This window comes from Pristis pectinata, chromosome 5 (genome assembly GCF_009764475.1).
Source record: "Pristis pectinata isolate sPriPec2 chromosome 5, sPriPec2.1.pri, whole genome shotgun sequence".
NCBI lineage: Eukaryota > Metazoa > Chordata > Chondrichthyes > Rhinopristiformes > Pristidae > Pristis > Pristis pectinata.
In genome coordinates this window covers 8607668-8621451 of record NC_067409.1, presented here as the reverse complement: position 1 = coordinate 8621451, position 13784 = coordinate 8607668, and the positions used below count along the sequence as shown (strand labels likewise).

Below are 13784 nucleotides of genomic sequence, written 5' to 3'. Positions count from 1 at the left end.
GGGGATTACTTAAAATGGGAGAATTCAACTAATAAAATGCATTTTGAAGAAAAACTATTCAATGTTTTTCTTGGATTTTGGAGACCAGCACAACAGGAGCATGGTGCACAGCCAAATGAGGCAGACTATATAAATAATATGGGATAACATTTAAACATTCCCCCCACACTGCCTTTTGGATGAAGAATTTTATAATATAGGAGACTACCAAGCACGTTGTGCCTGTGTCAGCTCACTGAAAGAACTGTCCTATTTGATCCATTCACTCCGTTCCCTCCTGCTTTTGCCAATGTTTTTCTTTTTAAGCCCGTAATCAAATCCCTCTTGAAAGTCACTGTATCTGCTTTTACTGCTAGTGTATCTCAGATCATAGCTGACTCCACACAGAAGTTTCTAATCTTCCTGTTTCTTTTGCTAATTATCTTTAAGTGTGTGCTGTCACTTATCATATCAGCTCATCCTTCAGTGGAAGCAAAAACCTCAAAACCTACTTCAAAAACACCTCAATTTTTTCTGTCCCGAGATCAATCTCATCTTATTATTGTAAACATAGCCAGAAAAGCCCACACTGATGGAACACTTAAAATACAGACCCCCTTTATTTGAACAAAAAGAAAGCCATGATACAGAATTCTTCTTGTTACTAACATCGGGGAGGAGGTACAGGAGCCTGAAGACCCACACTCAATGATTCAGAAATGGCTTCTTCCCCTCCGCCATCAGATTTCCAAGTGGTCCATGAATCCATGAACATTACCTCATTATTCCTTTTGTTTTGGACTATTTAGTTTTATAATTTATAGTAATTTTATGTCTTGCACTGTACTGCTGCAAAACAACAAATTTCACTTCATAGAAATCAGTGTTAATAAACCTGATTCACCAGCTGGGATAGCAGAGGGGAAGACCGGTCAATTATTAATCGCCACCCAAACAAGAAAGCTATTACAGAAGTATAACACAGTTTTCTCACCTAATTTACTCCATTCCAGCTGTTTGATGCACCAGAGAGATCGCACCTGATTAGTCAGTACTCCAAAAGCACAATTTCCAAGTAGTGTGAATTACTAAACTAGAATTGATTGGTTAGATTTCACGGTCTCTTAACCACTATCAGATGCTTAAGATTTTCGAAAAGCTCCCAAGTGTTTTGACTAAAAGTCCCCTATTCTTGTTTCAGATGTCAGCATGCACATGACGCCTTGCAGGCCCACTTTCAAAAGGAACTCTGGGTCTTCAGAGAGGAAGTCATTCAGGAAGTTGGGTTGCAAACTTAATAAAGTGTTTTGAAGTTACTGAGCCATAGGCTATTCTTACAATTTAGGCAGAACTTGAAACTGACAGAGACAATAAGCACTTTGTGCTAGGAGGTTACACAAAGCAGACTCAAAATTAATCAGAGAAAAGGAATTCAAAACTGCTAAAATATGAAGCCATTGTATGTGACACCCAATTGCTTGGTTAAAGAGAGCAACACCACCATGCAGAACGGAACATGGGAGTCCCCATCTGTGCAGCACATTTGAGATCAAAGAGAACCCAAATCTTGGCAAAATGTCCACTGGAGAGCTCTGGCTAGTGGTTGAATCAGTCAATAAGGCAACTTCTGAAGGGTTGCAAAAAGACAGGGAACTAAGAATAAAAGTAGAGGGAAACGGGGCACACATGTAGCAAGAACGAAGGTGAAACAAAAAACAGAAAATGCTGGAAATACTCAGGTCAGGCCACATCTGCAGGAAGAGAAACAAGAGCCAATGTTATAGGTTGGAAACCCTTCATCAGAACTGAGACGACAAAAGAAGCTAAAAGCCAATGTAATTCCCCATCCCACTCCCACCCATCAGTCTGTGGGCTCCTGCACTGTCACAGTGAGGCCCAACTCAAACATGAGGAACAGCTGCTTTCAAAACCTTCATTGTGTGTCTGGGCATGTTGCAGCTTTCTGGATTTGATACTGAATTCTACAACTGCAAGACACAGTAGTGCAGCGGTTAGTGTAACGCTATTACAGCGCCAGCGACCCGGGTTCAATTCCGGCCGCTATCTGTAAGGAGTTTGTACGTTCTCCCCGTGTCTGCCGGGGTTTCCTCTGGGTGCTCTGGTTTCCTCCCACATTCCAAAGATGTACGGGTTAGGAAGTTGCGGGCATGCTATATTGGCACCGGAAGTGTGGCGACATTTGCTGGCTGCCCCCAGAACACTCTATGCAAAAGATGCATTTCATTGTGTGTTTTGATGTATATGTGACTAATAAAGATATCTCATCTTATTTTATCTTCAGGTAACTTGGATTTCTTCATCTGCAGTAGTCATCAATCTGTAATATTAGCTCAGTTTATTCCCCCCTCCTGCAGCTGCCCCTCCCCACTGGGAGTGGAGGACATGCCCAACCTGAACTACTGGGCTTGTCCTCCTCCCTCCTACTCTGCATTTCACAATGCCCACGTTTTGACTAGTTTCTTTTGTCTATATTCTAACTGTTCCCATTCAATCACTGACCAGATTAACCTTGTTTACAGTTTATCTCCATGCTCACCCCAGTTTTACCCTATCAGAGACCTCCATCCTTCCTGCAGTTTAAAAAGCTGGTGTCTCCGTTCAGTTCTAACGAAGGGTCTCTGACCCAAAACGTTGACTCTGCTTCTCTTCTCACAGATGCAGGCTGACCTGCTGAGTGTTTCCAGCATTTTCTGTTTTTGTTTTAGATTTCCAACATTAGTTTTCTGATTTTCACAAGAATGAAGATGACTTTTTTTTTGTTGAAAAGAGTAAAGCAAAGAGAGATGGAAAGGAATAAAGAAAATTTGGGATATGTTGACAGGACTGCCCACTATATCTCAGCAAAATATCTAATTAATAACGTGGTCTCAACTTTCTAGCTGACAACCCATTTCGAGGTCATATACTCGGGGGACAAGCAATACAATGCTGCAACTTGAATACTGCAAACTTAAGGAATCTATTCCATCTTTTCCTTTGAAAAGCTATTAGACGCCACATAATAAAAAATTGCAGGGACTCATTTAACACAATTACTTGTCGAATGCTGTTCACAGCTTATAGCTGGTCAAAGCATGATAAGGGAGATCAATGCAGGAACTCACAAGAACGCTATATTTAACTTTTCCAACCTCCGTACTTGATCCCCTAGGTTCCTGCCAACTGAGCGAAATAAAAGACCAAACCCAAGGGGAAAGTGAGAGCAGGTCAATAGCGTGAGCACATAAAATGAGCACATTTCTGAGTCTGCCATTCACTTCAGAGAGACTTCATGAAGCCAGGAAGTACAGAATTCTTACCTCAATATACAAAATGCATGGGGCACAAAAGCTTTCAATTTTTTTTTCTAAATGGGGGAAACCTGAGGCAAATATGTCAAGATGAGTAATACAGGACACCTCTGAAATTAAAGAGAAATAAATGCTTTGTGAAAGCATAGCAAGATGACACAAAGGTTAAATGGGTGAGATTTTATTCTATTCTAAAATGAATAATAGTAAACAGCTAGTTTTGTCAAAGCTAGTTTTCAACAAGCTGCCAATTTGAACTGGTCCCAGGACACAGACAGTGTAGCAGAGACCTTGAACAATTCAAAACAAAATGTGCCCGTAAATTTTTTTTAAATAAACCTTCATTTCTGGCTTAAAAAGGGCAGTTTAATACACTTCAAATCTATCCAGATTAAATTCAGAATATACCCTAAATAGATTACTGAGAACTGCTGTTTTTCTCTCTCCCCCCCCCCCCCCCAAATTCTATAGATCATACACTGATGGAAGGGGGGGGGGGGGAGAAGAGGGGGAAGTACGTGTCAAAAGATCAGCAGTATCCATCAAAAACAAAAAAAAATGCTCAACTCAGCATCTCCCCTCATCAACCATCACACGATGCCTTAGGTATACCATAAAGATAGGGGATGGGAGACCATAAGATATAGGAGCAGAATTGGGCCATTTGGCCCATCGAGACTGCTCCGCCATTCATTCAATCACGGCTGATTTTTCAACCCCGTTCACCTAGTTACGGAAGTGTCAACTCCAACATTCTCTCACAACCAAAAGAGGTTCCTCAAATGTCATTACAAATTTATAATTAGATCAGTGTGGATGAGACACTTTGAAAAATCACTAACAAAGTTTTTGCTTTTAAGTCATATTTCTAACCTATATGATGCTTCTTGGCAAAGTTGTCTAAAAGCTCAGTGAAGACACCCAGCACTATGACACCATTTCCGTCAACTCTCAGCTATTTCTGTTGTCAGACTGCCTATCTGATGTTGTGTATTGGATAAGCAGAAGTTTCCTCCAGATGAATACTAGGAAGATAGAAGACGATGTGTTTAGAACATAGAACAGTACAGCACAAGAACAGGCCCTCTGGCCCACAATAGCTGCACTGAACACAATGCTGACTTAAACTAAATGTCTTCTGTTTGTACATGATCCATATCCCTCCATTCCCTGGACATACATGTGTCTATCTAATGGCCTCTTAAACACCTCTATCGTATCCACTTTTACCACTATGCCAGCAGCCCGTTCCAGGCACCTACCACTCTCTAAAAAAAATCCCCTGCACATCTCCTTTAAGCTTTCCCCCTCTCACCTTAAATGCACGTCTTCTGGTACTTGACATTTCTAGCCTGGGAAAAAGATTCTGATTGTCTACCCTATTTATGCCACTAATAAATTTTATAAACCTCTATCAGGTCTCCCCTCCACCTCCAATGCTCCAGAGAAAACAGCCCAAATTTCTCCAGCCTCTCCTTATAGCTCATACCCTCTGATCCAGGCAATATCCTGGTAAACCTCCTCTGCACCCTTTCAAAAGCCTGCACATCCATCCTGTGATGGGGATTCTGTTTGATCCCTGGTACAAACTCTAATTGCCCATTGATTCCATTCCTCTTCCTGGCAACATCCGAAACTGAACAAGAGTTTGCAACCCCCGGGTTTGAGTCTAAAGATGAATATCGGGAACTTAAGCAGGATTGCTCACTTTGGCTTCTTGTGTCTGCTCCACTCCAAGACAACCGACTGATATTTTACCTCAGCACCACCTTGCTGCACTAACCAAGTCCCTTGGTTCACTTAATATCAGGAGAAATTTATTTAGCATCTCAGATTTTATACCAACGTCATCCCTGGGACCATCTACTACCACCTCCAAACTCTCCTACCTCAGCATGTCTGCTGCTGAAAACCTCAACAATGCCTTTTGTTCCTGGCCAGCCCCTAAACACGAGCCAAAACGATGCTGCCCATGTCATAACTTCCGCTGTTTTCACAGCCCTACCCTGGTGATTCTTGACCAACACTGGCTCACAGATAACTACAGCTTCAATTTAAAAATTCTTATCCTTACTTTTAAATGCCACCATGGCCTCAGCTCCACATGCTCCTCCAGTCCTATAATCTTTCCTGGCTTTATTAATTTGGACTTTATTAAGATAAGATACTTTTATTAGTCACATGTACTTCAAAACACACAGTGAAATGCATCTTTTGCATAGAATGTTCTGGGGACAGCCCACAAGTGTCGCCACACTTCCGGCGCCAACATAGCATGCCCACAACTTCCTAACCTGTGTGTCTTTGGAATGTGGGAGGAAACCAGAGCACCCGGAGAAAACCCACGCAGACACGGGGAGAACGTACAAACTCCTTACAGACAGCAGCCGGAATTGAACCCGGGTCGCTGGCGCTGTAAAGCATTAAGCTAACCTCTACACTATTGTGCCTGAGAATTCTTGAGAATCTTTTAATCATCAACAGCCATGCCTTCAACTAGCAACACTCAAATTCTTGAAATGTTATTAAACCTTTCTTCCTTCGATGCACTCCTTAAAATTTCTCCACTTGTCCAAGCGTTCTGGGGATCTGCCTCACTATAATCTTGCGGTTTTGTGTGAAATTTGGTATTGGTATATTATTGTCACTTGTACCGAGGTACAGTGAAAAGCTCGTCTTACAAACCGATCGTACAGGTCAATTCATTACATGGTGCAGTTACATTGAGTTAGTACAGAGTGCATTGAGGTAGTACAGGTAAAAACAATAACAGTACAGAGTAAAGTGTCACAGTTAGAGAAAGTGCAGTGCAATAAGGTGCAAGGTCACAACAAGGTAGATAGTGAGGTCATAGTCCATCTCATTGTATAAGGGAACCATTCAATAGTCTTATCACAGTGGGATAGAAGTCTGGTGGTATGTGCCCTCAGGCTCCTGTATCTTCTACCCGATAGAAGAGGAGAGAAGAAAGAATGACCCGAGTGGGTGGGGGCTATGATTATGCTGGCTGCTTCACCAAGACAACTAGAGGTAAAGACAAGAGTCCAAGGAGGTGAGGCTGGTGTCTGTGATGTGCTGGGCAATGTACACAACTCTCTGTAGCTTCTTGCGGTCCTGGGCAGAGCAGTTGCTGTACCAAGCCGTGATACATCCAGATAGGATACTTTCTATGGTGCATCAGTAAAAGTTGGTGAGAGTCAAAGGGGACAAACCAAATTCTCTAAGGGTTCTGTGAAGCATTTTGGAGGGTTTTGCTTTGTTACTAAAGCACCAAATACATGCCATTATTATCCATAACATTCAGTTTCCATGAGCTTTATTGCATACATATTTTTAGAGCTTTCTGTTTGGCTTATTATCAGCTTGTGGGTTCCCATTTGATTAAAATGTGGGGGGTGGAGAGGGATGAGGGGGTTTGGGAGAAGAGAAATCGAGTGAGTGAGCTGGAAGGAAGGAGGGGTAGAATCATGTTATGGCAGAGCATGGACATAAAATGCTTAATAATTGCCTCAGGTTAAAACTAAAAAGAGTTAGACATTTGTACAATGATATGCTGGTGGGCAGGCAACAACAGCAGAATATTCAACTAATAAATTCTCATTTTAATATTTTTCACATTTTCTTATGTTTTAGGAAGCCAACTATGGTGATTCCCAGACCAATTCTGCCAGTTATTTTCCTGTAACCTATTCTCTCTCACACATCCATCAAGTCAACCCCGATTCTGCCACCCAGCAACACTAGGGATAATTTACAGTAACCAAAAATTGAGTTCATTGTCATATGCACATGTATGAACAGGTTCAATGAAAAGCTTCCTTGCAGCAGCATCACAGGCACATAGCATTAGAAACACAACATTCATAAGAAAAACATAATTCAAGCATAAATTAAACACAATTAGAACATTAAAAAAAAGTTTATTGTAGTGCAAAGTGGTCATGGTGTTGCTATACTGTAGTGATTAGGGTTGTGCCAGTTGGGTCAAGAACCAAATGATTGAAGGGAAGTAGCGGTTCTTGAATCTGGTGGTGTGGGACTTCAGGCTTCTGTACCCATGAAGCTACCAACCAGAGCACCTGGACGAAACCCCTGCACGGTCACAGTGCAAACATGTGAACTCCACACAGAGAGCACCAGGAGTCAGGATCAGAAAAAAAAACACACAAACTGCTATAAGAACTCAGCTGGTTAGGCAACATCAGGATTGATGCAGAATCACAACCCGAAAGATAGACTATCCTTTTGCCTGCATTGATGTTGGTTAACCCACTAAGTTCCTCCAGCAGTGTGGTTTTTTTAGCTGCAGATTCTAGTACCCACAGTCTCTTGTATCTTCAGCATCGGACCCAAGTTGTTGGCGCTGCAAGGCACAGCACTACCTGCTAAGCCACTTGCAAACGGAAATGTTGTTTTCTTTTACCAGAACTGAAAATACATCATCGTATTGGAAGTTTTAGTCATACCAAGCCAGATAAAAAGAGAATTGGATCAGGCCTATATTGTTCAATGCAGCAACTATTCTGACATGGATGATGGTTAATGGAATGGAATGCAAGTTTTTGAGCCTGCAAAAGGAGACACTGGTGCAAATATGACCAATTATGCAAATAACCCCAGGCTGTTCTTGTCAAATCAAAGGTGGCACACTGATTTCAAAAAGACATTGATAGCTACCAAAATAAAACACTTGCCTCTGTGCAGCTTTTAAAAAGTGTTAAGTAAGAGGTGTAATATGAAAATGAATGCCAAACCAGACAACCATGTCAAACCTAGAAACCTTAAAAAGGACTGGGGGCCCCAGCTGCACTAGGAGAGTACGATGCTTTACATTAAGTACAACCACCGCAAACACAGTCATCACTTGCAGTTAAATATCTATCCAGTTCTCTCTCTCATTTTCTGTCAAGACTGTTAAGGGACAGGTTTCCAGCGTTTTAATTAGTTCTGCTGAACAATGTGATCTCCAGGTCAAGAAACGTTTACATCAAACAGAATTTCATGAGCGAAGAGACAATACAGATAAACTCTGATCGCCTGGCATCTGACCATTCAAAAATCCCAATGGCTTGGCATCCAACTCACTCATTAGCCCACAGCGTGAGCCAGGAATCTGGACGGCGAGTTGGTGTGCAGCTGGAGCCAGTGATTCAGTGTGTGGCTGAAGCTGGGAACACTAGGGGTCAACCCAAAACATGCTCAGTGGATTCTATTTCCCACTCCCTTTAAACTCACCAGGTTCACTGGAAAATTTATTGTACTATTGTCTAGCATATATTGCCATTGGTTAATTACTGTCACGTGTACCAAGATACAGTGATAGTGAAAAGTTTCTATTTGTATACCATCCGTGCAGATCATGCCATACATACGTGAAATATATACATAAAAAAGTGTAATGAAAGTGCATCAAAAAAAAATCCAATAGTCCAGAAAATTTGCTAGTACAGCAAGGTCCCAAGGGTGCCACATTATCGGAGTTTTACTGTGATAAGCTCAAACATTACACAAGGTTTTCAGTTTCAGAACCATTAACTATGAATATCCAGCATATCCAAGTGTTACTGACTCCTTGGCTTCAATCCCAAATAAGCACCAACTAAACCTGTCATTTCCATGTAGAATCAACAGATGTCTCAGAGTGGAAAACTACAACAAAAAAAATGCTTGTTAAGCAGCATCCAGAGGGAGAGAAACAGAGTTGACATTCAGGGTCCTGATCTTTTGCCAGAACTGGAAAAGTGGGATAACGAGTGTGTTTTAAGTTGCGGGGGGGGGGGGGGGTGGGTTGGAAGGAGAGAGAATGAAAGATCGAGAAAGAAGAAAGAAAACTGAAATAGAAAAGATACAGCCAAATCTGTAGAGAGAAAAAACAGAACAGAGTGGTAGCTAGCTTAAATTCAATGCTGAGTGCAAAGGGAGTCAATGAGTCAAGGCAGGAAGAAATAAGTTCTGTGAGGAAAGACGTGGTTGAAACCATCAAGAGTCGTGCTTGTGGATCCTGGCAGGTAAAATTGGGCTGTGCTGGGTTGGAGGACCACAAGGCTGGAGGGAAGCTCTCCTGAGAAATGAAGTTAGCGAGTAAATCAGAATCAGATTTATCATCACTGACATACAACGTGAAATTTGTTGTTTTGTGGCATTTCCCTGGAGAATCAACAGATGCCTCAGAGTAGAAAACTGCAGAAAGTGCCTGGGAGACAATGATTTGATGTTTAGTAGTGGGGTCATAGTCCAATTGTGATCATGGGAGTTATAAGGCAGTGCCTGTGAATTAATGATCAGTATCTTTGAGGTAGATCAAATCGCAACAGCCCCACCCTCATCAGCAGATTTGGTGCAAAGTCAGGGTGGGTCTTCAGTGAGTACAGTGCAGCAAGTTCAGAGTGGAGGTTAGAGTGAGGAGGGCTGTGCAAAAATTGAGACAGTCAATGTCACACCAGTAGTTTGTGATGACTAGAGAGGGTATGAGGCTGGACAGGAAGGTCCAGTTGGATTGGGAATTCTGGATACAGGAGAAAAAAGGTCCACAGTATGGGGTGAGGACTATTGACCAGAGAAATGGACATAGAGACAAAGGCATCATAAAAGAACTCAATGTCACATTGGGTTTGAATTCACTATGTTGGGAGCATAAAGAGATGAAGCCAACACCTCTGTTAAGAACAGATCTTTCAACGTCAGAGAGGAAGATGGGAAGGGATAGTGAAAACAAAGGAAGTGGGATGATGGGGGGAAGGAGAGAGGTGCTGGAGGAAAGTGAAAAGGGGAGGAAAATCCAAAAGGAATATTAGAATTCAAGAGCTACTTTCATTCAATTAACTAATTATTTTGTGCTAGCGAGATTCTCAAACTTCTTCAGCAAGGCAAAACTGGGTTATAACCCCAAACGCATAAAAATCAGGGATAATGAAACAAAATTTGAGACAAATCTGTCACCTTGAAGCTTAATGATTCAGTTGTGGCTCCAATTTTTTTCTTTTAAAATTCCATTTTTATTAAACAAGGAAGTTCTGGGCACATCAGTGAAATAAAAGACTACACATTCCATCTCTGCTACTCCCTTTTACTGACAAAACCAAAACTTCCATCGGCACCCTATCTTAGCCACGAGTGTCTTTCCCACCTTCCCTCAGGCAACTGAACTTGGCTTTGAGACCTGGTTCCTTGTCTACTGACTGTACCGCAACTGAAAATCTGACCAACTTCCTGTCCTGTGCCCACCACCAGCCAATTTAAAAGCTGTTACCCGTGTCACCAACTCCCTTCTTTTCAGCAGCATCATAATCAACATCTCCACAAAAATCCCAACCATCGGCATTAATCTGCAAAGACAAGGGAATTGTTGACAATCTCCCCCAAGTCTTTGAATGCTTCACATTCCAAGATACATCTTTCTCAGCTCTGCGTCAGATTTCTAACCTACCACAGCCTTGCAAATAAGTCAGCTTTGACATAGAACACTACAGCACAGTACAGGCCCTTTGGCCCACAATCCAACATTGTATGCAGTTGCTTCACCTTTTCAGATTCTTTACTGTCTTCAAGGGGTGACTTCACCATCCTCCACCTTCAACGTTTCCCCTCCATTTCATAGCTCAATGGCACTACACTTACCACTCATCCCAATCGCAAATGGTAGCCATGGCGTCTCCAGTGGAGCAAACTCCTTGCACTGATTACCAATTCTACCTTCCTCATAGCCACCATCTTCAGTAGAACCATTCCGTTTATAACCAGCATTCCATTTGATTTGGAGGCTGGTTTCTAATCCCACGTTGAATTCATCACAAAGACCATCTAATTGTCCTTCTCGTCTTATAACCCCCTTGCAGCTGAGACGCTCACTACACCCGGCTCCCCTTTTGTCATTTTCAGATTCTCATCTTCCAATCTCAAAAATCCACTCATCCAAAACACTCTCCAACATATCCTATCTTTAACCAACCAAAAAAATTAGGAACCCCTCTCTTTCTAGAAAAGTGGATATAATGGATCGATTTAAATTTATAAAACCAAGAGAGATTTCCACATATCTATCAGTGGATATGGAACTAAGGCAGGCAGTGATTTCACGTACAAATCCGATATTAATTTGAACAAAGTAACGTTGCAGGACTGAGAGGCCTACTTCTGCTCCTACAATCCCTTCCCACATTCCTACCATCATTACTGTTCCAATATGTATAATAGATCCCCACCTCCAACATCTGATTATAAATTCTCACTCTTGCTCTGAGAACCCTCAGCATGGCCTTCACCTTGTCCTGTAACTTCAAGACTCTTCCTCCCACACTCCTTTCCTCAATCCCAAAATAGATTGTTGAGTAGTCAGTTGAGGTATTAATGTCTACTCTCAGGTGATATTTTATTCAAAGATTACTAGTATCACTAGATTTTGATCAAAGTACACAGGTATAAATGAAGGAAAATATTATAGTTTTTAAGATAGCACGAGCAAACACAGCTTGAATAATATTATCAAAGCATCAACACTTTGGCAGGTCACAATAGCCCAGAACCTGTACGAGAGCCAACAAGATAAACAGTGCAAATTCACCAGGTGCCAATTCCTTAAACTGGTAAATTGCTAAATACCCTACAGCACATCAGAGACCAGATTTCTGAATGCAGCACCATATGGGTCTCAAAAGTAAAGTAAAATAAATGGACAAGTTAACTTTCAACCTGGGTGATGTGGCATTATTTAGTGACTGCAAGAGATTTCAACAACGAGAATCAGTGACATACCTGAATACTTTTCTCACAGTCAGTCTGGTGATGCAGTGATAGCTCACTCTCCAGTACAAATCTCTTGCCACACTTGTCGCAGATCTGCATGCGGCTGTGTGTGACATTCATGTGCTTTTCTAGGTACCAACGGTTATTGAAGACCCGGGGGCACTTTTTGCAGGGGAAGTTCTGTTTCTCCTCAATTTTCACCTTCTGATTTGAGCTATCGGAATCCTTCTTTCGCTTCCTACCTCGAGTGGTCACTTCTTGCTTGGCCCGTCTCCGTGACCTGCTGGAGGCTGCAGGAGTCGACCCTTTGGAGGCAGTCGACGCTCTTGCTGTTCTTCGCGTAGTTTGGCCACTTTCAGTCTTAACTTCTGGAGTTTCGGGATTATCATCTTCATTTACATCATCTTCACTCTCTTCCACGTCCTCATCATCTTCCTCACTAACATCATCTTCGTCCTCCTCCTCGTCCCCAACGTCAGCATCGTCATCGTCGTCGTCGTCATCTTCCTCTTCCTCCTCGTCCTCCTCCTCCTCCTCGTCCTCCTCCTCTTCCTCCTCAGGACATCTTCCCAAAACAGCCGTCGCCTCTGAAGGTGAAGACATGCCTTCAGCGCCTTTAGAAACATTCAGAGTCTGGTTGTTAAGGTTAACCTCTACAATGATCTGCTCCCTATTGTACGAGCTCCTGCTGTCAGAGTCATCATCCAACTCAGTGTCGCCCTCGATCTTGCACACTGTTTGGCTGTCGTTCTCCTCCTTGTAATATTGCTGCTTCTGCTGCAGAGGAGAGTGCTGTTTCCCAGTGTTATCCTCCACCCGAACAGAGTAGGGATTGTTACCTTCTCTGGCGTAGATTTTGGGATGCGAGTCCACCTCTTGCTTGATTTCACGGTAAAACTGAGAACCAAGAGGATTGCCGTGGCTTTCCTGTTTCGACATATCGCTCACCACTGTTGTCAAATTTAAGGACCGGCTATCTATTAACTCTTGACAGGAAGTGGCAATGTCATTCATCTGTAGAACTGCAGCAGCATTCAGCACATCCTGCACATTGCAGGCGTTCACCAGCAGCTTCGAAGTGTAGATAAAGTTAAGGATCTGCTGGAACCCTTGCGACGTTAGCGCTTCCAGCGAAAGTTCGACTCGTTGAAGCTGCTTATTTTGTGTGAAGAGGGAATGAAAGAACTGGCTGTAGGCCGCGAGTACCCCTTTGTGAGCAGGAAACGTGTTCTTTTGCCGCACCAATACAATGTCTACATCACACAGGTCTGGCTGAAATAGGCGCTGCTCATTCAGTCTGTCCATCAAACAAGTAAAGTGGAGGGCAACATCCTCCACCAGAGAATACTCAGTGGAAGGGTAGTCAGTGGTCTTTTCAACTATCAGCTGAAAGAAAAAGGAAAACAAAAATCAGGTCAAAACATCACACACATGCAAGATTGCGTATGCTGGGAAAGAGGTTTCTTTTAAATCCAAAAGCTCAGGCAGCTAAAAGCAACATAAAATGTGAGCACTTTTTTTTCCAAAACCGAAGAACTATTATAGGTATCACACAGAATCATGCAGAACATAGATCTATTTGGCCCAACTGGTTGATAGTGAAAAATTACTTTAAATTAAGGTTCTGATTCACTGTCTTCTTGTTCCCCTCTCCCCCAACCCTGCCAAATTCACTCTCCCAACTCTTTTGTTGGTATTTAGTTCCCTGGCCATCAGTGTCCCAGTGTGGATCCACCACACTGGATTTACTTC

The 13784-nt window shown here is 42.4% G+C and overlaps 1 protein-coding gene across 5 annotated transcripts in view; it reads right to left on the bottom strand.

Moving 5' to 3' along the window:
- zbtb47b (zinc finger and BTB domain containing 47b) overlaps positions 1–13784 on the bottom strand; it is a 214100-nt gene that overhangs the window by 80010 nt on the left and 120306 nt on the right. For all 5 annotated transcript variants that reach the window (XM_052015448.1, XM_052015446.1, XM_052015445.1 and 2 more), the window contains exon 2: positions 12042–13418. In XM_052015448.1, coding sequence (XP_051871408.1) covers positions 12042–13337 — 1296 coding nt within the window. In that variant the 5' untranslated portion in view covers positions 13338–13418. The remainder of the gene's footprint in view (positions 1–12041; positions 13419–13784) is intronic.